Here is a 27,496-nt window from a genome sequence, read left to right as displayed (position 1 = left end):
TATGTTAAATCTACTTTGAAAAGGTGCTATATGAGTACTGGTTAATATTGTTATCATTATCATTATTATCTTTATTATCATCTGTATAGACATACCAGTACATGTATTTGCTCCATACACACAAAGAGAGAGAAGAGCAAAAGACTTCATTCATACACACACACACACACACACACACATACACTGTAATATATAAATATATAAATATTTGAGGCACACAGACAGACAGACATATACTTCACTCAAAACTCACTTTCATCGTCTGTGTGTAGTTTTCTCTTCAGAGTCTCCATTTTCTTCTCATCTCGCAGGATGGATGCACCGGCATCTTTCTTCTTCTCCTGCAGGGTTCAGATGAGAATGAATGCACAGCATGTGATATTAGGAGTGTAGTGTATATCATACAGGTTGTTTCACTTGCCAAGCTTAACTTGCCAAGATTTTTTTTTCTTTTTCCAGTATTCAGTAATCCATCTAAACTTAACCTATAGATTAGCAAGCCCACTCATACCCCCTGTTCAGACGCAAGCCAGTTTATACCAAAACTCGATAAAAACAAACGACGTATAAAGAATCATCGTATTGCCGACAGACCGTTCGGACGCTAATTTTGACCATTTTTGAAAATGTCGTATAGATGTGCAGTTTCTCACTGTGCATGCTGTTATGGTCATGAGTGACAGGTGTGGGGTCACCTTTTATGTGCGCTCCCATTAAGCCCCACCAAGTTATACCGTTCTATGGTCGCCATACGTTCAGATGCACAGTGGATACGATGGAATGCTGATTCGTTATCGAGTTCTAGTTCGAAACGATGCTTTGACCGTCATTTCGCTATACGTTGTTTTGTTATATGTCGTTTCAATAGTCAGCATTCAGACGTATAAATTCATTGTATAGAGTCTATACTGTTTTGGTATACCTATACCGTCCTGGTATAAATTTTTTGCGTCTGAACACCCTAATAGAGGTGCAGCAATGTGCCTCGATCAGTCCAACAGAAATGCCATGGTGATGCACTAGGGATTAGGGGGGATTCAGTAACTTTTATTCATTGCCAATAAAGTTTCAAGACATCCGTGCTGATCAGGAAAGAAAGCACTTCACTGTGAATGCCTATCAGGAAATAAAGAACAGCAAGGGTGGAAAAACAAAAAACAAATAAACAGCATGGAATAATTTTCCTGGTATCGCATCGCAATTTGCTATGCACTTTTACACCACTGCTACACAAACTATCTTTTGTGTAGCAGTTTTCTTCCATAGAAATCTACAGGATACCATGTGAAATATTGTTCATCAGCTGAAATTGCTAATCAAATTTGAATTGGAAAATTATTCCCTGAACAGAACATCATCACACATGGTATTGAATAGATATACTCTTGCGTTATCACAACCCACTTAACACAGATATGCCTATATAGACTGTCATGAGGAGATACCCTTACACTTGGAAACAGTCTTCGCCATCAGCCAACATTAAAGATTGTTATCCACACTGCAGATGTGTCATCTCTGATGTGATATCATGTGTCTAATGTGGACATCAAACTTTAAATCTGGCTTTAGTAAAAACAGGAAACTGAGATTTTCCCCAGATTTCCTCTGTATTTCCCAGGATGCTTAATGACATCTTCCCATCACATACAGTCTTCTAGACAGATATACAGATGAGCAAAGAGTGTGGGTACGTAGCTATGGAGAAAAACAGACAGATAGGTACATTGTACGTGGGCTGGATGCTAGGTAGCAAAACAGAAAGACAAAAGAATAATAGAATGATAAATAAGGTAGGTATATTTGTAGGTTTCATGCTCGATTGCTGGATAAACAAACAAAGAAATTTAACAGATGTGTGGACAAATAAGTATGTATGTAGGTAAAATGCTACATAGTGAAGAAGACAGATATTGTGTTGGACAGGACAGACATACAAAATAACAGATATGGCAGGTAGGTTGGATGCTACATGTAGATCACTAGATAGACAGACTAACAGACAGACAGACAAATAGATATATGGATAGGTAGGTAGGTACGTAGGTAGGTAGCGAGGATGTTTGATAGCTGGAGAAAAAGACAGAAACTGAGACAGACAGACAGATATGTGGGCAGGTAAATGTATGTGTGTTTGTAGGCAAGATGCTAGATAGTGAAATAGACGTACTGTTGTACAGAAGGACAATACATGTATGAATAGAATGGCATATAAGGTCTGTAAGTTGGCTGCCAGATCACTACACAGACAGACAAACAGACAGACAAAATGACAGATATATAGGTGGGTAGATAGGATGATTGAAAGATAGAGAGAAAGAGAGATGGGCAGACAGAGAGACACAAAATCTGATAAGAGAGATAGGTAGATCAGGGAGGTGGGAGAGAGAGAGAGACCCTCTCCCACCTTCCCTGGGCAGATGGATTGGAATAAATCCACCAGGAGGGCATTTCATGAAGGAGCTTGTCGGATAAAATGTCCGACAAGTCAATTATATCTGACAAGTTCAGAGAAATCAGCCAATCATACTAAAGAATTTCTCAAAACTTGTCGGATATAATAGACTTGTCAGATATTTTATCCGACAAGTTCCTTCATGAAATGCCCCCCCGGTGTCATGCTGCATCCCTACAGCATCCCAGTAACCACGGAAACCACATCTCCTACCTTCTTCAGTGTCCCGCTCTTCATTGTGCCCCCTTCCTTCTTGTCTTCCTCTTGAATATCGCGGCACAGGGAATACTCATCATAGTTGGTTACACCTGTCACAAATGAAAATATGACACCAGGATGACATGACTGCAAAAAAAAAAAAACAACAAACAAACAAACACACAAAAACCTCAAAGACTTAGACCAAAAATTGAAGTCAAACAACAAAATGCAGCATAAGTAGCAATTATGCATATCAGACCTTTAAACCTTCTGCCATGTAAGATCATCTTGACATTTTGACCTTTGACCTTGTTGGACTGCATCCATATCTGAACTTGACCCGGCATTTTAGGCTAGTTTATATGTACCTGTGGTGTGAGTTCGGTGGTCACAGCTCAGAGCTGTAGAAAGTTGTTGAGACTACACCACAATACTGTGAGTAAAGTGCTTATCAGGGCAAGTTCATTGACCTTTTGACCCAAGCCCCTGTCGGACCGCATCCATAATCGAACTTGACCATCATTTTTAGGTTATGTACCTGTGGTGCCAGTGTGGTGGTCATAGCTCACAGCTGTAAAAAGTTAGTAAGAGAACACAAAATTGTTGACAACGATGATGCCGCGGATGACAGAAAAGTGACACCTAGACTGTATTTGGTTTCCACTATATATGCGCGTGAGATTAAAATTGTAAGGGGTTGGCAGTAGCACACACAAACACTGAAAAAGAGACAGGATAAACTCTTTTCCCTGGAAATTAAAAACAAATACATACCAATGACTATGACAAGACTTACCAACTTTTGTACAGATTGTTATGAGCATCTGGCTCACTGTGTTGCTGTCATCAATCTGGGGGAAACAATGGGAATAATATAAAAGAAAGACAGAGGTCAACAACCAGCTGCATCCTTGCTAAAACAAGAGTACAAAATACAGGCCTGTATAAGGGGAGATCCCTGCACAATAGAGGAGCAGATCGCTTTGCCAGCACCAAGTTTGGTAAAGAGCAATCAAACTTTGTTTTAAATCATTATTAAACAGCACAATCACTTTTTACTCCACATAAAATATTTTTGCAGTCAAGGCCAAGTTCTATAAAATTTTACAATTAATCATATGCCTAAAGATATAATTTTGCAATAAAAGCATGTGGGTGTTTTTTGGGATTTTTTTTGCAAATCATGAAAACAATATAAACTAAAAAGGACTGATATTAAAGTGCTTTCAACCCATTCAATTTCACCTGTCAATATTCAGGGCTGCACACTAACCCATTTTTTCTGCCGGTCCGACATGTCTCTGTCGGACCGGTAGATGCCCCATTTTACCATTTTTTACCGGTCCGAACAGAAAACTTACCGGTCAACAACGGCAACCTAAAAAAAACATTAAATTACTTGCAAACTTATTTTCTTGTTTTTATGGACGTACCCCCCCCCCCATGTACATTTTACTGATTAATGTCTTTTTAAACTTGAATTATTTATTGCACAAGAAATAAAAAAAAATGAGAAAAAAAAATAGGATGTTTGTTCGTGAATTACAGTGTAAAATGATAATGAAAAAAAAATCAGATTGTATCATGCGTTTGTGACTTTTTCTAAACATCGGCGCACGAACTTGCTGCATAACCGTGATTTAATGAATTATTTTAGCTGTGATATTTTCTGATGCACGAGCTACAAGGGGTTCTTTATTTTTCTTTCGACACTCTCTTCGCATTTGTGCATGCGTTCTGAAAGGTACACGACATGCAGGGCCGAATTCGCAATCCTCTTTGCGCCCATTTCTACTTCAAATATCAGCGGGATTGTGACGATTTCATGAATTACTTCGGCTGTAACATTTTATGATGCACGCGCCAAAAGGGGTGAAAATGTGTCCTTTATTTTTTTGCCGATATAAACTCTTCGAATTTCGTAAGTGCGTTCTTAAAAGATGTACCACACGGCCGAATTCATGATACTTTTTGCGCCTATTTTTACCTCAAATATCATCAGGATTGTGACGATTTCATGAATTACTTCGGCTGTAATCTTTTATGATTCATGCGCCAAAAGGGGTTGAAAATGTGTCCTTTATTTTTTCTCGATAAACTCTTCGAATTTCGTAAGTGCGTTCTTAACAGATGTTCCACACCGCCGAATTCATGATACTTTTTGCGCCTATATTTCTACCTCAAATATCAGCGGGATTGTGACGATTTCATGAATTACTTCGGCTGTAATCTTTTATGATTCACGCGCCAAAAGGGGTTGAAAATGTGTCCTTTTATTTTTTCCCGATAAACTCTTCGAATTTCGTAAGTGCGTTCTTAAAAGATGTTCCACACCGCCGAATTCATGATACTTTTTGCGCCTATATTTCTACCTCAAAATCAGCGGGATTGTGACGATTTCATGAATTACTTCGGCTGTAATCTTTTATGATTCACGCGCCAAAAGGGGTTGAAAATGTGTCCTTTTATTTTTTCCCGATAAACTCTTCGAATTTCGTAAGTGCGTTCTTAAAAGATGTTCAACACCGCCGAATTCATGATACTTTTTGCGCCTATTTCTACCTCAAACAAATTATCAGCGGAATTGTGGCAATTTCATGAATTATTTCGGGTGTAACTTTTTGTGATCTCATGCACGCACCAGCTAAAATGGTTGAAAATGCGTTCTTTATTTTTCTCCCCACAATCTCTTCGCATTCCGTACATAAAGATATACGACACGGCCGAATTCACGATCCTTTTTGCGCCTATTTCTACCTCAAATATCAGCGGGATTGCGATGATTTCATGAATAACTTCGGCTGTATTCTTTCATGATGAACGCGCCAAAAGGGGTTGAAAATGTGTCCTTTATTTTTTCCCGATAAACTCTTCGAATTTCGTAAGTGCGTTCTTAAAAGATGTATGTGTACCACACAGCCGAATTCATGATACTTTTTGCGCCTATTTCTACCTCAAAATATCAGCGGGATTGTGACGATTTCATGAATTATTTCGGCTGTAATCTTTTATGATTCACGCGCCAAAAGGGGTTGAAAATGTGTCCTTTTATCTTCTCCCGATAAACTCTTCGAATTCGTAAGTGCGTTCTTAAAAGATGTTCCACACCGCCGAATTCATGATACTTTTTGCGCCTATTTCTACCTCAAATATCAGCGGAATTGTGACGATTTCATGAATTACTTCGGGTGTAATCTTTTGTGATCCACGCACCAGCTAGAATGGTTGAAAATGCGTTCTTTATTTTTCTCCCCATAATCTCTTCGCGTTTCGTATGCATAAAGGTATACGACACGGCCGAATTCACGATCCTTTTTGCGTCTATTTCTACCTCAGATATCAGCGGGATTGCGATGATTTCATGAATTACTTCGGCTGTAATCTTTTATGATGAACGCGCCAATATGGGTTGAAAATGTGTCCTTTATTTTTTTCTCTTCGCATTTCGTAAATGCGTTCTTAAAAGATATACTCCACGACCAAAAATCATAATTCTTTTTGCGCCTATTGTCTCCTCAAACTTCAACGGGATTGCGATGATTTTATGAATTATTATTCGGCTATAATCTTTATGATGCACGCGCCAAAACGGGTTGAAAATGTGTCCTGTATTTTTCTCCCAATAATCTCTTCACATATCGTATACATGCGTTCTTAAAAGGTAGGCCTATACGACACGGCCGAATTCACGGTCCTTTTAGCGCCTATTTCTACATCAAATATCAGCGGGATTGCGATATTTCATGAATTATTTCGGCTGTAATCTTTTGTGATACACGCGACAGAAGGGTTGAAAATAAGTTCTTTATTTTTCTCCCGATAATCTCTTCACATTTGTGAATGCGTTTTCAAAATTATACACTGCACGCAGGGCCGAATTCGAGATTCTTTTGCGCCTATTATTGTTTACTCAAATTTCAACGGGATTGCGATAATTTCATGAATTACTCTTTGGCTGTAATCTATATGATGCAAGAGCCAAAAGGGGTTGAAAATGTGTACATTATCTTTATCCCGCTAATCTCCTACCATTTAGTACATGCGTTGTTAAAAGGTATACGACACGGCCGAATTCACGATCCTTTTTGCGTCTATTTCTACCTCAAATATCAGCGGGATTGTGGCGAATTCATGAATTACTTCGGATGTAATCTTTTGTAATGCACGCACCAGAAGGGGTGTGTCCTTTATTTTTCTCCCGATAATCTCGTTGCATTTGTGCATGCGTTTTTGATAACCGACACGGCATGCAGGACTGGATTCAAGATCTTTTTTGCGCCTATTTATTTCCTCAAATTTCAACGGGTTTGCGTTGATTTCATGAATTGTTATTCGGCTGTAATCTTTTATGATGCACGCACCAAATTAATATGTCCTTATTTTTTTTTCTCCTCTATAATCTCTTCGCATTTCGTACTTGTATGAGCTTTTGAAAGGTGTACGACGCGGCCGAATTCATGATCCTTTTTGGGACGATTTCTACCTGAAATATGTAAGCGGGACTGCGATGATTTCATGATTTTTTTTTCTCCCTTGTATTATCTCTTTACATTTTTTTAAGGGCCGATTTCGTGATCCTTTTCGCGCCTATCTTCATTATGAGACCATTCTGAACGAATGAAAATATTCATTTACTGTATCGCTGAATATAGAATATGTTTTTACTTTTTCTAAAAATCGGCACAAGTAAAATAGTTCTAACATGTCAACTGCCACGCAGCTGCGAAGCCGGGATCGGATCGATCTTGCGTTAAAAAAAAAAAAAAATCAGGAGTAAAATGACCCAGAAATGCGTGCGCTTCTATCAATGCTTCTTGTCTGGCATGACCGCCGATCGCAAGCAAACGAACAAACAAAACGGGATCGGGGAAACAATCCATGCATTTCAACAGTTACATTGTACCGTACATCCTTTGCATGTATTGCATAGCATGGCAGTGCGTGAGCAGCGCCAATGCGCAAGCGAGCGCGAATAAACTGGTCGACTGCTAGTGCTCAAAACTAATATACAATTGTATGTTTACTTTACAATTGCACCGGTAGACATATTCGAAAACTTGCGTAAAACGTGTTGAACAATGCGATATTTTGCATTCTGTTTCTCCCTGATCGGGGCTGATCTTTTTCTTTCTACTGACCCCGCCAATGCTTTTTTTTTTACTGGTCATGTCGGACCGGTAACTTGTGGATTTCCTGAAAAGTTACCGATCCGACAGTGACTTTTGCCGGTCTTGACCGTCGGACCGGCGCCAGTGTGCAGCCCTGCAATATTCATATGCTGCATAATATCTATAAATCAATGCAGATGTGCAGATGAGAGAAGGAGCATACATAACATTTGTCTACAGTCTTGTCAAACACAGTTTAGCATCATAAAAGCTGTTCTGTGCACTAGTTCAGTGTGCTTCATTATTGTGATTTCTTTGGAGCAACCTTAGCCCAAGATTTTTCAAAGATGGAAAAAATGGCACTATTGCAAACTATATGCACTTTTTTTTTAGTTTTTTTTTTTTTTTTGAGAACCCGTTTTGATTATTCAGTAGAGTTACTTTCACTTTTGTGATATGTGTGAAGCAGATCCGACTATTGCAAACTATATGCACTTTTTTTTTAGTTTTTTGTTTTTTGTTTTTTGAGAACCCGTTTGGATTATTCAGTGGAGTTACGTTCACTTTTGTGATATGTGTGAAGCAGATCATAAAATGCGCTTGCACTGTTGCGCTAGGCTGGACTTGCTTTGCTCACCCATAACGATATAACTTAAAGCAAGAGGGCCTTGTTGAAAGGCTAGTGCATCACAGGTGGGACTGGACATTCAACATTGCACTTACCAGCAGAGTTTTGGCTGATCCATCCAACATCTTTATCCTGAGGGGGCGGATCTTCTTTCTGTACTCCAGTACATCCTGTGAGATAAAGAGATGAGAGCAGAAATCGAAAGCATTAATGAAAGCAAGAGATTACAAAGCAGAGGGGAGAAGGTTGAGGTGTGAGTTTCTTCGAAGTTCAATTTGTCTCCCTCTACAAATTCAATTTGTAAGATCGCAACTGCTGATCTATAATTTCAACACACGTGTCGGGAAAAAGGAGACAGCTGGATTCGAACCTGTCATCTATTGCTTTCCGGGCAGCGACGCTACCACAAGGCTCTCCCTGGTTGCCGGCAGTGACACGGTGAACATGGAACAGATAACCAAGCTCCGAAATTCCCACATTGTTATATTAAATAGTCCAAGCGCACAAGGCAATAATGAAAGCAAGATATTAAGCAGATTGGAGAAGGTTGGGATGTGAGTTTCTTCAATTTGTCTCCCTCTACAAATAAAATTTGTAGAGGGAGACAAATTGAAAAAAACTCACACCTCAATGTAAGCATTGTACATACTGATATATATGAAGATACGACACACATCCAGTCTTATGAGCTGTCACTGAAGGTAACAGAAAAAAAAAATTACCAACAGAGCAGAGTCTGAGAAACATTGCACTGGAAAAAAAATGAAGAAAAGTAGAGAAGTCGAGAGGATCATGTGATAATGATACTTAATCAGTGCCAAGATTATCATTAATTTGTATAATATTACAATTTTGAATGAATCTCTTCATTTTCATATATGCATCTTTCATTTTCATTAATTCAGCCAAAGAGGTTATGTTTATGCCAGCATTGATTTTTTTTCCCCTTGTGTAACTGTAAGGCATGGCTATTGTGCTATAAAAATTCCTCCTCATTCTTCTTCCTTATTCTGTGGCTTTTTACCCTGTAAAAACATATTTGCTTGCCAGTGTTTGGGATAGAAGTTCCTGACAATCCCCTTGAAGAGCTGACCTGAAAAAAACAACAACCCAAAACTGTATAATGCTTGCGGGGGATACCAAGGAAATGCTCCTCAATACACGGCTGGGTAGTTATCAATAGGCAAAGGAAATGCAATAGCCTCAAACCGCCTGAACATCTGATATACTTGTTGTTCCCTGCGCCCAACATGGCAAGCAAATGCATTTACTGCTCGGAAATGAAGGCCCGCGGCGGAAGTTGAGAGCTGCAAGTTTGAGTCAGGATGAAGAAAGGGTTGAGCTCATATCCCCTTTGGAAACCCATTTCTAAAAAGTCTGAGTACCAACAGAGTACGAACAGTATGGCAGGCCAATTTATGGTCATGATAACAAGTAAGGAGAGATGCTACACCACAGAGCTTGCAGAAATTTGCATAATCAACCATACTGAACCAAAATTCATAGAGCCTCCCTAAAGTAATCAAATCTTGCTCCCAAAACTACACAGGGGCACAATGTGACAGTACAGTGTAGTTACTATAAACAAGCATGAATTATCTGTGACAGCTACGAAAACGAGCAAATATGGGACTAGGAAGGCACGAATTTGTACTCCTCCAGCTCAAAATTGGGAAACCATTTCTTTTTTCTGTTTCTTAAAATACATGATAGAAAACATAAATTTGGATACATGTTTTTAGACCTGAATGCCAGTACTGAATGATTGTAAAACCAGAAGTGAAATGCATGCTGGTGCTCTCGCTTCCAAACGTTACGCCTATATATATACGAAAGGATTATTCTCATAAGGCTTACTAACACTAGTCCAGTTTTTATGCTTCCACATTAATCAGCGAAGGCATTGTTAAATGCATCAGTTAGGGAAACATGTTTTACACACGCCTCTTACTGACATCAGTATGCATGCATGTCGGGGAATGTCGGTTTCCATCTCGAAAGCTGTTAACAACCACAAATGAAGTTTCGCAAGCCATCGCAAAGAGGAAATTGTGCTGGCAAAGACTCTCACGTCCTAACCCTGTTGACGTAGACTACTGGGGGAGAGGTACACCGTATCTGATCTCCCCACGTGTTGAGTCATCAATCTACAGCCCTTAAAACCCCTACAGTGTCATCATAACCAAAACTACAAGACTGTCAAATGAAATGAAGATGGCATTTTGAGCCATTCAACCCGTGAAGATTGACAAGGTCTCCATGTTACAGGATAGTGATGATACCAAGACAGAAACACATGTCCCTTCCCCCCCCCCCCAAAAAAAAAGAAAAGAAAAAAAAAATCAACAAAAATGCCCATGGTAGCCAGTCCCTTGGGTTTTGACACCCTTGCTCCCAAAACACACACAAAAAAAAAAATGCAAAAGAAATATAAAACTTTATGTTTGAATGTTCGCTAGGCCTATATAGGTCCTACACATATGGAAGTCAATATCAGATTTCATAGTGTATAATGACCTACTGTATGATTGCCATCAATTATCCTCTTGCAGTAGATTGTTGTTTATTTTTTTCATTGCATGGAAACAAGTAATTTTCCTACAGATAATGCACACATGGAGAGTGAAAAAAAAATCTACGGATCTGACAAAGTTAAAAACACTCATCATAATGCAATAGTGCTCAATTGGAAGGCATATATACCATATTTCTGAACTTGGCATAACCAGCTGAAGACCAACACAACTCATTTTGCTGATCTGTTACTTTAAAGATCGGCTCTTCAATAATGTTGTACACATCCTTTGGCTTGGCTGTTATGTGTGCCTTCAAGTCCATGTTTTATCAACTGCACGCTAAAAATATTTCTTCTACTTCCTCGGCCTACCACTTCCTTTTACACCATCCAGCGGGGGCATTGCCATTTCCTAGGCAGTTATCCAACCTTGGCGTTTACAGCATCATGCCTACACCCTGTTCACATAGTTAAGATAGTTTTCCACTCCCACATGGGGCTAAACAACATTAAACATTTGTAGGGTTACTTCTAGGGCGCGGTGCTGTCTGTCTGCTAAGCTTGTGATTGAATAAAGAGACAGAATATATTGGCATGAAAATTATTAGGGAGTATATATGAATACTATTTATCTACTGAAAAAAAAATGATGGTATGTTGGGGAAGTCATGTGAACACACATGCAAATTCCACTTGGCATGCTATCCCAGGGTCTTGTAGTTTATAAGTAGACAATCAACTGGTAACGACTTTCTCATTATCGTAGTTAGTTCTATCATAAAACACACAGAACACACACACACACAAACAAACACACAACCTTTACCAACCCTTGTCAACAATGCCAATCTGAACGGTGTAGCTATTTCTTTTAATACTGATTTGAACTGAGACAAACTACCCTCTCCCGCAACAACAATTTCTATCTTCTTGACAAGGAGGTACTATATTATAAGTAGAATAAAACAAATTACTTCAAATTGGAACTCATCTCACAGCATTCTGTAATATATCAAACTATCATTTCCAAATATCATAGGACCCTCTTTCAGTTCTTACAGTCCTCCCACACACATACACACCTAACCAACAGAATTTATAAACATATAGACACATCCGATGTATTTTACTATTACATCCTGGGTCAGCGTGCCACTGGATAAAAAAAAAAAAAAAAAAAACAAGGTGAGAAAAAAAAGACAGAACGTGCAGAACGATACGCCAATCGTGGCGGAAGTCTTGCTGGGCAGCGGCGGGGGACAATGTTGAAAAAGCTTCCTACCACTCCTTGGATTTCACTGCTATGCCAGCTCCCGCTTGTCCAGTAAACTGAACACCACAGCTGTTATGCTAGTGTGTAAACCAGGAAGTACCCTGTTACATTATACTTCCAGGGTTATCACGTATTACATTTAGCTGGCACTCATATTATTTATTATATCAAATGAAAACACGACGTAGAAAGGCTCCTTTCCATTAGGCAAGTTATGGTGAAGTAGTGTTTGTGTCGCTTATTTTGCAGTCATTCTACTACGAGAGAAGCATTCATGAAATTACCAATAATATGCCAAAATATTGCCTACCATAACATACATTGTAAATGCACTGTACCAATACTATGCCAAAATATTGCCTACCATAACATAAATGCACTGTACCAATACTATGCCAAAATATTGCCTAACATAACATAAATGCACTATAAGTGTACACTGGATGTGAACATCATCTCGAAAGTGAGAAAAATGCTTGAGCTGGTACTTCGCTTCTTGAATAGAAATGATATTTGTACCTCATTCCGTCAAAATATGGTTTTATACCCATCATTCCATCACTATGGTTTTATACCCATCATGAATTTCACTGACACACCTTGTGAAATTGTCTCCAGAGTCTCACTTCACATGACATTATATTTCTGGTTTTACAGTACCAGGGAGGTGATTACCTCCCTGACAGTACTGAATCCCTAACGACATCATATCATGTACTTTAAACCTAGCCTTTGTATATCTATCAGCGGGTCTAGGGCAATTACCCCCTGGGCAATTACCCCGGACCCTTCCCCTGGCCCTAACCCTAATCCTAATCCTGAACCTAACCCTCACCTTAACCTATACTCTCAACCCTAAACCTAATCCTAACCCTAATCTTTGCTCTAATCTTACCACTAACCAGTATTTGGGGGGGGGGGGGGTAATTGCCCTCGGGGGGTAGTTGCCCGGATACGCTATCAGCATCTGTCAATTCTTTTACTCTGAATTCCTCTTAATAGAACAGTATGTTTTGTACTATGAAGTAGTTTCTTGGTATCTCGCAAAAAGTTAAAAGCCCAATCCTCATCTCCACCAATACTACATGTATACCATCCCTTTAAGTTTAGCTCATACAACAGACATGTCAGACAAATGCAACAGAATTCGGAACTATTCAATTCTATGCATATTTTCAGCCACATCTGAGACTGAAACACATGACAGGCAATTCTCAAAAATTGCATGAATGCTTCTTCTAACTTTCAATTCTGATGAAAAGGACAAGAGAAGAATGGAATTCCAGGAAAAAGCGTACAAATATTTTCAGTTGAAGTTTCTGTCCAGGGTACTGACAAGGTGTGTAATGTGATCACTCCTGAGTCATTCTTTCCTTATGAAATTTCAATTTTCATTGAAACAACATTGGTATGAACAATAAATACGATTGACATAAGACATTGCAGAGAAATACGCAAGTTGCGCTCAGTGTAAGAGAAGGTGCATTCCAGTGTCTTCTGTTAATCATGTAAGCATTTTAACAATGATTGACAGCTGATATCACTGGCAGAATCTTGGTTTGGAATTAGGCTACACAGCACCCTCCACATAACCAGGATCAGGATATGAAATATATCTTTCAAATCTACCAGACATTATACTATTTAACTGAATCACTATTAGAATGTAGATTGCCCAAGAGGGTGTTTTTGTAATGTGGGAAGTAAAGAATGAATACTAGTAGACTACTTAAGACATGTATTATAGTTACTTCTTCAAAACGATATCATGGTTGCTTCCAGTTTCTAAAGATGCATTCACTGAAAATTAATGCTATTAATCCATTATATGCAAGTACATTTAACTATCTAATCATCTTTCCTGTCCCCGACATTTCACTACACAACCTCCTTTGCATACATTGTACTTTTGGTTTCCATTCACTAAATCAAACACCCTCTTTCTTTTCTCTAAAATTTAGACCTCTGTGTCATCCTCTCATGCTACAATTACACTATTTAAGGGATGGTATAGTATTGGTTGAGGTGAGGATTCAGCCTTCAACTTTATAACAACTTTATAAAACGTTAAAGGGATCGTATTGTTTTGGTTCAGATGTAACTTCAGGTTTCTAACATTTTTTGGTGTGATAATGAGAAACCTCTTATGAAATATGAATGAGCATGCAATTCTAAGAGGAAATCAAAATTTATTTGATGAAAATTGGTCTTGAAATGGGAGATATCCAAAACAAAACAATCCTAATAAAAGGTGGGACCCACCTTTTATTAGTCTGACTGCTTTGTTTTACTATTTTTGGATATCTCAGCCATTTCAAACCGTTCTTCATCAAATAAACTTTTAATTCCTCTAAAATTATATGCTCTTTGATATTTCATAAGTGGTTTTGTAATTATCTTGCGAAAAGTTAAAAGCTGAATACCCCTCTCAACCAAAACTACATGTATACCATCCCTTTAATGGAGTTACAGTGTATTTTGCAACTTGGATTTGTCTGTGTTTGTACAACTCAATTGTTCAAATCAACTTTGTGGTACTTGGCCATATAACATGTCACTTTCATGATACCTAGCTGAAGTTCAAACCCCACAGAGTATACATTAACTACAGTGTATTATTACAGAGTACTATGTAGCCATGTAATATGTTTGTGACCTGCTAGACAAAAAAAAAACAAAACAAACAAGCATGGTTATAGCTCCATGGTTGAACAGACTTTATTATAAACCATCAAAATTTGTGCCATTCATAACTAAGAATAATTTCCAAAACTAGTTAACTTTCAAAGCACTTTAATAGCATTTTCACTCTTTGGTGTAAAATTTAGCTGCTATGAATAGTACTTTGCATTCTATATTGAGCAGGGAAGACTTCAGCTTGGCGGAGCTTGTTGTGCATTGCATCGAAAGCAATTACAGTAACTCCTGTAGCAGCTAGATCTGAATACTGAGACCACATGTGACCTTTACTCCAAATACGAGGCTTACGGTAGCACTCGCTGTACCATCCAATATGAGGGGAGGATATGCTTACTGATTTGACACACGGCTATGTCCCTGCCACTGCATAAAATCCCATATCGATGTTGTGAAAATATACTACACCAATGTCACCCGACATCCCCCCCCCCCAAAAAAAACAACACAACAACAACAACAAATTTCCCCAGACAAAGCAGTGCAGTCAAGACACATTGCTGGATAATCTCATTGCATCCAAGGTTATACATGCTACACGGAAAGGTCCATAAAAAGAGTGATAAAGAATTTAATCTGTCCTTTATGATAATATTCATATGAAGAAGATCTACTACTGCAGCATGAAAGTAAGAACAGATCACAAAGGAAAGCATCATACTTGAGTATATTACTACACTAATCATATCAATCCCCTGCCTCCATCCCACCATTCTACCATAAATCATTTACTATACTTTTCTATGCAATACAAACAACACATCATACATAAACACTATTGGGAGCCTGCACAATGAACAACTACACGCTGTACAGAAAAGAAGGATAGGGCCCAGCCAGTCTCTTGAAATACACGCGCAATCCCGAAACAATTCTGAAGTTTAAAAAAAAAAAAAAATCCATGTAGAAATCATGTTTCCATACCTCCACAAAGAACTGATACTTGTACTACTTAAAAAACAACAAAAATATTCATATTTATCAAATGTCTTGTACACATACAATGAGTATTTGTCCATACATGTATGTGCATGCATGTGTACCTGTGTGTGTTTACATGACAATGTGTATGTGTTGGTACTGAATACATACAAATTTAACTGCTGTTACTACTCAGCAGCATTGCAATGCCCCTCCATCACTCTCTAATTTTGCTAGACTTTTTTTCTTCCCTCCCCCCTGTCCATGTTTGCTTCCCACAGAGAGTCTCCTCTTTCCCTCCTGTAGCAACCGGAGGCATACCATGCATGCCAGCCAGAGCACTGGTATGCAGGCCCCAGCACTGAGTCAGCGGAGAGGAGGAGGCGGAGGAAGATGAGGAGGAGGAGGAGGAGGAGGAGGAGAATAGTGGTCAATGCCTGAGAAATCTCTTCAACCAGGTCACCTCCCTGCTTCAACCCATCCCCCCACAGCACAGAGCATCCTATTCAAGCCCACACTGTACTCACTATACATTCAGGACAATAAATGACACAGCTAATGTGAAGGGAAGACAGCATCTCGGTAAATTACTCTGCACCCCATCCCATCCCAAACAGGCAGGGGATGAGATGGGGGAGGGGGAAGGGGGGGGGGGAGGAGGGGGGAAGAAGATAGGTAATAGAAGGGTGGGGGAAAGCATCCAATATATCAAGTGATTGTACAGCAATTTGGAGCAGAACAGTACAGAAGCCTATTGGCAGATATGGTCGTCCAAAATATCAAGTGATGCCACTATCTGAGATGGTACATGCCGTAGGCCGAAAGCACCTTATAAATTACCCCGGCCCTCATAAATTGAGGAAGTGTGTGCACCGGTATTTGTTGTGACTGTACTGTACAGGGAGATCAATCATTGTCCTTTAGTATTAACGCATGTGCAAGTGACATGCTTGAATGATTGAGAAATATGGTTAGAATTTAAACCTTATTAGCTATTCATGAAGATTCATCTTTATCGTGGCATGAATGAAAATCACATCCACACTGACATTTTTGCAAACTTGCCTATCATCAAGTTAAGTGTTGGTTAAAGGCATAATTTACCATTTGCAGATGAAAGCATTAGTGCTTTGAAATAGTTCTAAAATGTGAGTTCGGGATAGAAACAACCACTGTCGAAATTTGAATCCGTATAACCAATGTTAAGTGTTGTTAAATACACAAAATGTGAACAATAGTTATAATAAAAATGTTTCCAGACTAAACCGTGTACAGTTACGGTTTATGGAGAAAAACCCTGATATCTACTTATATTTTAGGTTTTATTGCAAATATTTCCTATGGTAGGATGTTTTATGGTGCAACAGACCTACACATATGCATCAAATGTGATATCTTGAACATTTTTGAAATCACTGCTCCCAAAGGTAAACTGGACCTTTAACATGAAATCAATGGGTTCCATACCAACAAATCCAAACGTTTTACATTCCTAGGTAAGTTATCCATGTATGTTTCCCCATGATGATCATCATAACAATATTGATGATGATGATGATGATGATGATGATGATGATGATGATGATGATGATAATGATGATGATGATATCAAAAATAGTTTAACAACAATAAAAAAAAGAATTAAAAAGAAAGAAATTATTCTGTAATATGAGAAGCTTGCTACTTGCAAGCAAATGAGGTTCAAAGGCACTTTAAAGCCCAATTGTGAATATCCCCAATCAAGGCACAATGTCAATATACCCCAACTGGGTCACAACCCGCAACCTCTTTGAATCTTCCTCAGAAGATGACTCAGCTATGTCCACCTTTTGGTAGATGTGGAAGGGAGAGGAGTGGCTAGGAGGAGCAGATAGGAGGAGATATACCTCATCACCATCTTGAGTATCCCTTGGCAACTGTCAACAGATCATATAATTCTCCATCGAGTAGGGCATGATTGATGATGCCTTAAGCACTTAAAAAACAGCACTGTGCCAGAAGCTTGTTGCTATGGAGCTAAACCAGAGTGAATTTCTTCTCCATCCTAACCCCATTCCTCCCCTCCACAGAACCTATAAAATGCTGAAGTACATTATAAATGGTACTTTACTTTAAAAAGCTGCAAGCTGGTTCCCATTGTATGGCTTTGCTCGAAACGAGATGGGTTTCATATTTCCTCACACTGACACTTATGGATATCTCTCTCCCATATAGTCACATGATATATAGCCATTGACTGAACATGTGACTAAAATTCGGATTTCTAAGGGTAGAATGAGCACACCACTTTTACTACACTGTAGGTATGACAACACTAAAGAACTATAACACACAACCAAAGTGGCTTAATACTGAAATCCTGGGAGATAGAAGCATGCATCCATTTTGGATTATTGAACAGAAAGAATAACAAGAGAAAGAAGTAATTTTAATGCCTAACTTTATTCAACTGCCAAATAACTTAAACTTCCTACAACTTATCTTTAATATGGTCACAACACACACACACACACACACACACACACACAAATACACCATCATACAAACACACACACACTCAAACAAATACACAAAAAAATACAGCCATATTTTTGTGAAGGTCTTCTAACAAAGATTTTTCAATTCTGAAGGTTTTTTTAGTTGTTGTTGCTGTCTTTTAATGTCCCAAAATAATGCAGCCACAATACTCAACAGCAAAAGGGCAGTGCCCTCTCGTTCACCACAATTGTGTATCCTCACTATGAGACTTTCCATCACCTCTATACAAACATGAACCCATTTCATGCACTTTCATGGCATCCCTGGCCTAAAGCAAATACAGATCTGACAATATTTGCTATATTTGTATTTACCATGGTTAGCTGGCGTTTGTTTTTTTTTTTTTAACTTGACCGCAGTTTGAAGGCATTTCGATAATATGCCTGCATTTTTCTTTTCTTGTCATTCTTCGTTTGAGTTGTGTTAATGAGGAAATATTGCAGTAAAGAATTGACAATTTCCTGTAAAATATACATTCTACTCATTGATGTTGCTTTATTACATAAGTACATTCCAAAAAAAAAATTACACTCAAGAAAAATCATGACTGAAAACACACACACACGTACACAGATAAAATACACACACATTGATAAGAAATGCAGAATAGGACACAAAGAAGTCTATAGCTCTACTTATCAATTAATCACATTACTCTGTGTGACATAGCTATAAACTGAGCTCTAGCAGAATACCAGCAGTACCACATCTGCACCACTGTGTGCACTGACTCTTCCCACCTCCCTGGTATACCAAAAACAGGTCCCTCTCTTCCAGGCATACTATTTATTGAAGGAGGTCCCTTCAATCTGACCTCCGCTGACCCCTAGTCTCTTCAAACTGACAGACCCTGGTATGGCTGCTGCCAACTATGCCATTCTCCACATTTCGAACCCCCGAGGGCCTTCCTTGACAAGAGGCCCAAACAATCTGACAGTCGCCCTCGCCCTTTCGAACGGAATTCAACATTCATATTTGCGGGGAAATAACAACTTCTTTAAAAAAAGAAAGAAAAGAAAACAGCATTTCTTGGGAAATTAGTTTGAAATCAATGTGAAGATTTTGAGAACAGGTATATTCAGCCCCCCAGCAAGTTATATGAGGATTAGAGAAAATCTGACAAGGAAGTTGACAACAAGGTATGAGACTGAGAGCAGCAATCACGGTGTCAGAAAAGTGGGAAATATTTCAAAAAGCCATCGCTGCCAGAGTGGACCGGAGATATGTAAATCAATTCCTCCCGCCCCTGCTTCATCCAAGGAATACTCCTACATGTACATATGATACTGATATCCCAGCTCTTTGAATAGAGTGTGGCAGTTTTGTAGAGCCACTTTACTAGTATCTGTTGTGATAAAGGTGGCATGTTCACACCCCGAGTTTCACCTTACAATCACTTCCTCAACTGGATGCAAAACATGGATATGAATACATGGGACTGATGCCCTGCCTGAATTCCATGTATAACTTTCAAAAGTAGAGTGTATCCTGCTTCCCCCTTGGGGTTACTTATAGTTGTGGTGTCCGATGTTTTTTTAGACTGGCTAGAAGGGAAAAACAAGTCCAAGTTCAAGCCACTCAAGAGTTGTAAAACTATGAAATGCATCCTGCATGAAGTGAATGATCCACTTTTTCAACTGAAGCTTTATTGGAGGTTCTCTGACATCAAATTCTATGTTGACTTCTGCTGATGTGAATATTTCTATAAATCACAAATTCTGGATCTGTTTGATCGCGATACGTACCACAGATTTTTAATCATTTTCTGCTTTTAGTTTGTCATTGCTGCATGTAAGCTCCACCCCTAATTTCTTGCCTTTCATGAAGTCATCAACAGTAGAGTCAGTTGAAATTAGCATCACAATGCATTCACAATGCACACAATGTTATGCATTTTACCTTGACTAATCACAGATTTACGATAGCAAGACAGATCTCATCAAATAGCAATATAGAGAGAACGATAATTGCTGCTCTGTGGGAATACTCTAGGATTGAGTTAATGGCATGAAAAGGTTTAGAACTGTATTGCATGAAACCTGGCTCGCTATAGTGATCTATGTAAAGGCACCTGGTTATGACAGGGTGAATACGATTAGGTATTGTTGTGCACATTTCAGCTGATGTACTGTTGTTGACATCACAGAAGGCAAGGAAGATTTTTGAGGGGTGGAACTTGTGGGTGCAGAGAAAATTAAAAAATCGGATGATTAAAGACAATTAACATACATTTTGAAAAGTATATTTTGATCAAACGATTCCTGAAATTGTCATGTGAAGACTTTTGCACATCAGTAGAAGTCATGGAATGAGATTTGACAGGGCTGGCATTGGATGTTAGGAGGCCTTTAACAGTGTATTCTTCATAAAGAATTCAGATTTGACTTCACAGAAGCACATAAAATTCTACTACCAGTCTAGACAGTCTTGGGTTAAAAAAAAAAAAATAAATAAATAAATGAAAAAAATATATATATACAACTTTTGGCAATTTGAGAATCCCTAAAATAGCAGATACCGAGAAATCCTCAGCCCCACCATTTCCCAGTCTACAATTCTTGGTCTATAAAAACATGGGGAATCAGTACCAATGTACATTCAATCTTTCTCAGCCACTGACTCCATCCATCCACCCCCAACCATCCCCCCCCCCCCTCCTTCCAATCCCTCCACAGCAGGAAAAAAAAAAAAAAGCTCATCTCCGATTGGGGGGTATTAATCAGATACATAGTAATTGCATAAATTGCACTATTTGGAAGGGATATTATGCACTGTTCATGCCAATCGTGAGTGAATAGAGCAGGTACAGTAGGTCGTAGTAATGCTTACTGGGGTTGTATGTTATCCGTAATGACCAAAAAAATTAGGGGTGAGCATGTCGATTGCAACAGCACACCTGAGACCCAATCTGGAGAAATGAAGTGACCTCACATGTTCGTCGATTTGATGATATGTACGTGTAGATCCTTCATTTTTTAAGAATTTATATGAACATGTGTATGTACATACATATATATTTCATACATTTATATTGGTTCATGGTTTACAAATTGCTTGGAGACTTTTGCAAATTTTTTGCACACAAAACTTATTCACACACAACCACATAAACAAATTCATATTCAAGTTTGTTATTTTACTAATAAGAGACAAAAACTTACCCCAGCTCTTAGCATGTAGTGCTCGAGGGTCTTGTTCGGCTCCAACCACACCCCTTTCTTCGGGTCCTCGTCGGCTAAAAATAGCCCATACTCATTTGCTGAAGAAAAAATGAATAAAAAAGAACAACATAACAAATTCATCCAAGAAATTATACTCATGGCTGATATTGTGCATTGGTAGATTGTTAGACAGTTTGTGCGGTACTGTACATCATCAGACTTACCATTCAACTTTAAAGGCCTACATCAACCGCAGAATGCACTTAGAAGAAAGAATGGTCTCCACATCCCATACTCCATTTGACTTTTTTTTTTTGTGCATAATATACATTGTATACCATATATTTACATTTGTACCAGTGTTGCACTACATGGGATTTTGTATTTCTCAAATCAAGACAATTTTACAAGTGGCTACAAGCTGTATGTTCACAACGGAAGTTCATACCGAAAGAGAAATTAGAGATACACTGTATCACTCTTCAGGAAGAAAAGTTGGCCATTTTTCAAGCTAAAGGCCAAAATATATTGCATTTGTTTACAATGAGATGTTTGTTTTTGTTCTGGTATGCATGCGCTTAAACTTTGCAAACATTTGCGGACTCAACAACATCTGCGAAAAGGAAACCACAACGGGATAGAGCACAATACTGTCTTACAGTATCCTCAAAAATACATTAAAAAAACTGCAGTGACACTTACAATGAATAATGTAACTGAAACGAGATTTACTAATGGGCCTTTAATTCCATCTTGAATGCCCAGAGATGCGATGCATTCATAGCATTGTCCTACAGTATGTTAAATGTGTTGCCTAAAGAATGGACTGTATGATTTCACTACGGTCTTTATCTTCTGAGCCACAATTAGGAATAGGTCTACTTTACATGCACTACATGTAGTTACTGCTGCTACACATATGTCGGGCAGGCCAAAAACAAATTTTCAGGTTGGTGAAAACACCCTCTTGTTAGAAATGACATTTGAACATATTAGATATTTTGTCTATTAGTTAGGTATTATGCATACTGTGTCGACTTGCTTTCATTCTCATGAACAATTAGAGAATCACCAAGTGCATACAAGGATATGTTCACACTTCTGCAGTTTTTCTCACCCATACATTTCAAATGTTCAAGGACTAATAGCAACTTACGATTGCCGGGAACGCTGTTGGCCTCGGCATTCTTCTCCCGGATGATGCGGCACACGTCGTAGACGATGGTGGTGGGGTCAAACTGGATCGTCTTGGTGCTATTCGCCTGCACGATGTGCACCTTCAGCGAGAGCAGCGCCATCGTGGGACGGCCAATGGGATCGACTCTGCCGGGGGGAAAACTCCTTTAGCAAAAAGACCTGTCCAAGAAAGAAGCAGAGACAAAGGCTGTGAGTTAATATGAAGTTGCTGGTTGGGGGACGAGGAGAATTTTTTTTTTTTTTCTTCTGCGATGAGAGAAGTGAATTCATATACTAAAACAAGATAATATGCACTTATGTGGTCAAACTGAATATCAATGACAATATTCTGGATTCATCTAAAACAAAGTTCTGTATATCACAGGATGAATAACATTTGTCATAACACAAATGGTAGTGTTTGGTTTCTGTTGACATAATATGAAGCAAAATTAGAAAAATTAATCAGATGGGTTTCAAGTGCTGTCTCCAAAGCTCTCATTAAGAAAGAAATGTTGTTGGATGCATACAAAGCAAGCAAATGCGGCAACTCAAAACAATTTTTTTTTTCAGCCAGCTTCCTCCTTTTTGCCAAATTTTAGGTACAACCCTTTCTGAGCAAAACAAAAGAAACAGAGCAGACATTCCAACATGGCCACTCACAAACTACCCAGCCACAAATATATGTGACATTTACACATACTTATTCAAATGATAATCTTAAAGGGGATGGCTAGTAACTGATCAGTAGGAATCCTTGTGGGATTCATTTAAGAGTACATTATATATCTATTGTTGTGTGCAAATTATTTGCTTCAGAATGGTCTCATAATCAAGTAATGTGCAGTTCAATGTTTCCAGGTTAGCATGCCTGTACATGACCAGGCGATTGTTAATGGGAATTCCACAAGGATTGGAACAATCATCCCCCAGCATTCCCACTGATTCTCACTGATCAGTTACTAGCCATCCCCTTTAACTCATTGAAAAAAAAAAAAAATCATGTCTTAATCTTTAATAGCCGACAACTCGACCAAAGTCCATGTTTGCTGAGAACAGGTGCCATAGTTTCTTTACAGTACCACATGAAGTAAGGAATGGCGGGAGAAAAAAAAAAATGTCCTGATCCACAGTCACAGCCCATGGATCAAGGCTGGCTCGAAATCCAAGGTACCGAATCAAAACAGAGACACAAAACATGCGGAATCATCGAACACATTCCCATGACTCAGGGCCAGCCCTCCTTTCAGGAGATTTCACCGCTGCTTCAGCATGCAGATCTACCTACGCCTATCTGTTGACATGTACTGCAAACATACAGCTCACAAGATTGAAGGCTTCAGTCAATTACATTCGATTCTGTATCTGTCGAGCACAGGTTTTGCCGTATTACCTTATCAATCAAGAGTGTTTGATCTGCCATGCTATCAGACACAGTGAGTAGATCATCACTGCCTCCATATTGGTTTTAAAAAAAATAAAATAAATCTTGGTCTAATATTTCAGGAATTGAAAATCAGCCTAACGCTTGCAATAATTTTGCAATAAGCTCAAAATAAATGTAGACACTGGATAATTAGGATGAGACAGAACGTGTGCCCAATTACTTAGCAGAGCTGCCAACTTTTGTAAAAGCCTTTCAGTACTTTGATGGCTGAAAATCAGTAATTTGCACCTTTTTTTGAGTGAAAATCAGTAATCCTTAACGGTGTACTAGAACATATCACAGACAATGATTTCTAAAATCAGTAATTTGCTTGCAACCTTCAGTATTCTTCTCCAATTTCAGTAGAAATTACTGAAAATCAGTACTAGTTGGCAGCTCTGACTTAGATACTAGGTGAACACTTCGGCAAAAGAATGAAAAAGAAAAAAAAAGAAGCAATTATCTTTAGTACATATGGCACATCATAACAACCTAAGGCATGCAAACATCTTCTTGTTATCTAATCTCATTGGTTCTTGGACTCAGAATTAACAATATTGTGCTACAACATCAACTTGAAATACCCCCCCTCCCCCCTCCCCCCCCCCCCCCCCGTCATAATTGAGTTTCTTAGAATAAAAAGCATCATTTTGACCTTTGCAGACAGAAGTCAAATTTTAATCAATATATTCAGCATCAAATAATTTTGCCTGCTTTATCTTCCATTCATCTTGATCACAGAAATTATCAAAGTTCTATAACTTTGATTCTGAAGTCACAGTCTCTCTAAAAAGACAAACCAGTCAAGCCGATAAATCATATTCCAGCTGGCAGATTCACAATCACATACGACAAACAACACAAAATACACGTCAATCTTTACTCCTTCCTACATCGTATTTATAACATATTTTGCAAGTGTGATGTTTTGCATATTTGCACTTTCAAAGACAATTTTGTGGATAATTGAATGCGTGCTTCTCAACCACACTGACAGAAGGAGGAGGAAGTTAATATCAGTTTTCTAGAGAAAAGACCACTAATACTTCTCCTTTCCTAGCTGTATATCTCCAGAGAGGTGTCTCGCAGACCTTTGCTGTTGTTCCCATGGGCAAATTATCACATTTTGGGAGGGTCAAAATGGTAATTGAAGCACAAGAGAGATCCAGGTCTCCCCCCCCCCCCCAAAAAAAAAAAAAAAAAAAAATTGGAAGAAAAAAGACATACGTGCATTCATGTACTCATGAACCGTAATGGGGTCATTCACTTGGTATATAACAGATGACTATTGCCACATAAATGGACTGTACAATGCTGGTTGAGGTGAGGATTCAGCTTGTAACATTTCGTGAGATATTTTGAAACCACTCTATGAAATGTTACAGAGCATACAATCCTAAGGGGAATCAAAAGTTAGTTTGATGAAAATCGGTTTTGAAATAACAGAGATATCTAAAAACAAGGAAAAACAAAGAGATCCTAATAAAAGTTGTGGCCTGTCAATTTTATTAGGATCGCTTTTTTGGGATATCTCAGCGACTTCAAGGCCAATTTTCATCAAATAAATGTTGAATCCTTCTTGAAATTACATGCTCTTTCATATTTCATATAGAGGTTTCTCATTATCTCACCAAAAAATGTTATAAACCTGAATCCTCACCTCAACCAGTACTGTACAGTCCCTTTACAGTGGTATGATTAGGCATTCAACATTTGACTGTCCTGACTCACCTCTGAAATCTACAGTGTATAGGGTCAAATGATTCTTTCAACCACTATTAAAAATACATTCTGAGGACAGTGCATCCTATTATCTCTCAAATGCACAGGCCTCTGTTCACTTAATCACTTCACAACTTCAGAGTGAAAGGAGCTAATCCTTGAAGTATCCAGTTTATTCGAAAGCAATAACATCAAATATTTGCAAGTACATCACATACATACAGCTGTATATTATCTCCCACGAAAATCTTGTTTCCTTTTTTCTTTTTTCTTTTTTAGTAAAAACATCCAAGGGGCATAGAAAGGAGGAAAAATTGTTAAATGATGAAGAGACCATTATGACTGGAATCGTTTGCCAGCTCACGAATCGATCAGCAATGTCTCAACATCATAAAATTTTTACAACCATGCCTACAAATCATCAATCTATGTTTCCTTTATATAAACTGAGGGCAAAAAGATAATGGTGTCTTAAATGTGAATCTAAAAATATTCGCGGCATGAAATTTTCACAATTTGGAGCCGATGGCCTTTTTAGCGGCATGTAATTTTTCGTGAATTTCTTCTGCCGTCCAATGCATTATAGTGTACATAGACAAGAACTTGGTGGTTTTTTAATGTATGATAATGGTTTTTCAATTGAAGGTTCCTGCCACCACATTTTGTTTCTGCTTTGTTTTCCCTTTTTCCACAATGACTACTAATCTTTTGTAAAATTTGTAATTATGTGTGATTGTGATACAACAAAATATATGATTAAAAAAAAAAAACAAATTTGCATGCATTTTGATATTTCCTAAATCTTGGCTCTCATGAAATTTGCATGATCAGAAAGCATGCAAAAATTTCTGGTATTACAGTACATGTACTTGAAATTAAAGTTTCAATAAGTTACATGTAAGGCAATGATGACTTTCGGAGGAAATGGTACTGTACATGTAGTTGCTAAATCATCAACCAAGATCATGATTTTTGTGTCAATGTACAAACTAATGTAACTATGAGGTAATGACAACATTGATATTAATACCTAATTTGGCAACCATTTGCATTTAAGTGATTGTAATTGATACCACTGTGTTGTGTGAATGTATCATGCGAAACTAAAAAATCCTCATCTTCCTCGTTTGATATCTCATTCGTAACTGTACCAATATTTGATTTCGATCTTTCCAAGGTCGACATCAACTTTAAATGAAGTAGACTTTGCTGTCATAATATCCACTTGCTTGATTCCATTCAGACTTTCGATGAAACTTGCTGCTTTTTGCGTCAATCAATGGTAATGATCTATAAATTGCTCATATGGGTATATTTCCAATGAAGTGTTCAAAGAGAAAACCTTTCTGAGTTTCAAAAGGAAGTACCGTACATGTATATTGAAAGTGATCCCACATGTCACTGTCAGAGATTTCCACGTATTTTTCACAGCACTAAGAAGAGAGGCACCACAGGCTCTAATGTAATTCTGGAATTGAATAAGGTCCCCAACACACATAATTCTGTAAAAGTGACATAAAAGACTGCTACCATGCAAAGTTCTGTTTTTATGGGGTGGGGGGGGGGGGAGGGTGAGGGGGAAGTGGGAAGAAAGGCAAGGGACCTTTAACAACAGTCTATTAAAATAGGCACTGGATATGAAAACAACTGCCAAGCTTTCATAACAGAGTCTGAC

General features: G+C 38.3%; 1 protein-coding gene across 1 annotated transcript in view; it reads right to left on the bottom strand.

The window, feature by feature from the left end:
• LOC140237434 (talin-1-like) overlaps window positions 1–27,496 on the bottom strand; it is a 182,951-nt gene that overhangs the window by 102,382 nt on the left and 53,073 nt on the right. The window contains exons 2-7 of the mRNA XM_072317361.1: window positions 22,654–22,853; window positions 21,498–21,595; window positions 8,488–8,562; window positions 3,453–3,507; window positions 2,669–2,763; window positions 254–341 (exon numbers count right to left, since the gene is read on the bottom strand). Coding sequence (XP_072173462.1) covers window positions 254–341; window positions 2,669–2,763; window positions 3,453–3,507; window positions 8,488–8,562; window positions 21,498–21,595; window positions 22,654–22,795 — 553 coding nt within the window. The 5' untranslated portion in view covers window positions 22,796–22,853. The remainder of the gene's footprint in view (window positions 1–253; window positions 342–2,668; window positions 2,764–3,452; window positions 3,508–8,487; window positions 8,563–21,497; window positions 21,596–22,653; window positions 22,854–27,496) is intronic.

This window comes from Diadema setosum, chromosome 14, assembly GCF_964275005.1.
Source record: "Diadema setosum chromosome 14, eeDiaSeto1, whole genome shotgun sequence".
NCBI classification, from domain to species: Eukaryota; Metazoa; Echinodermata; class Echinoidea; order Diadematoida; family Diadematidae; genus Diadema; species Diadema setosum.
Note: the sequence above shows the minus strand (reverse complement) of the source record. Positions and strands in the feature narration are given on the sequence as shown.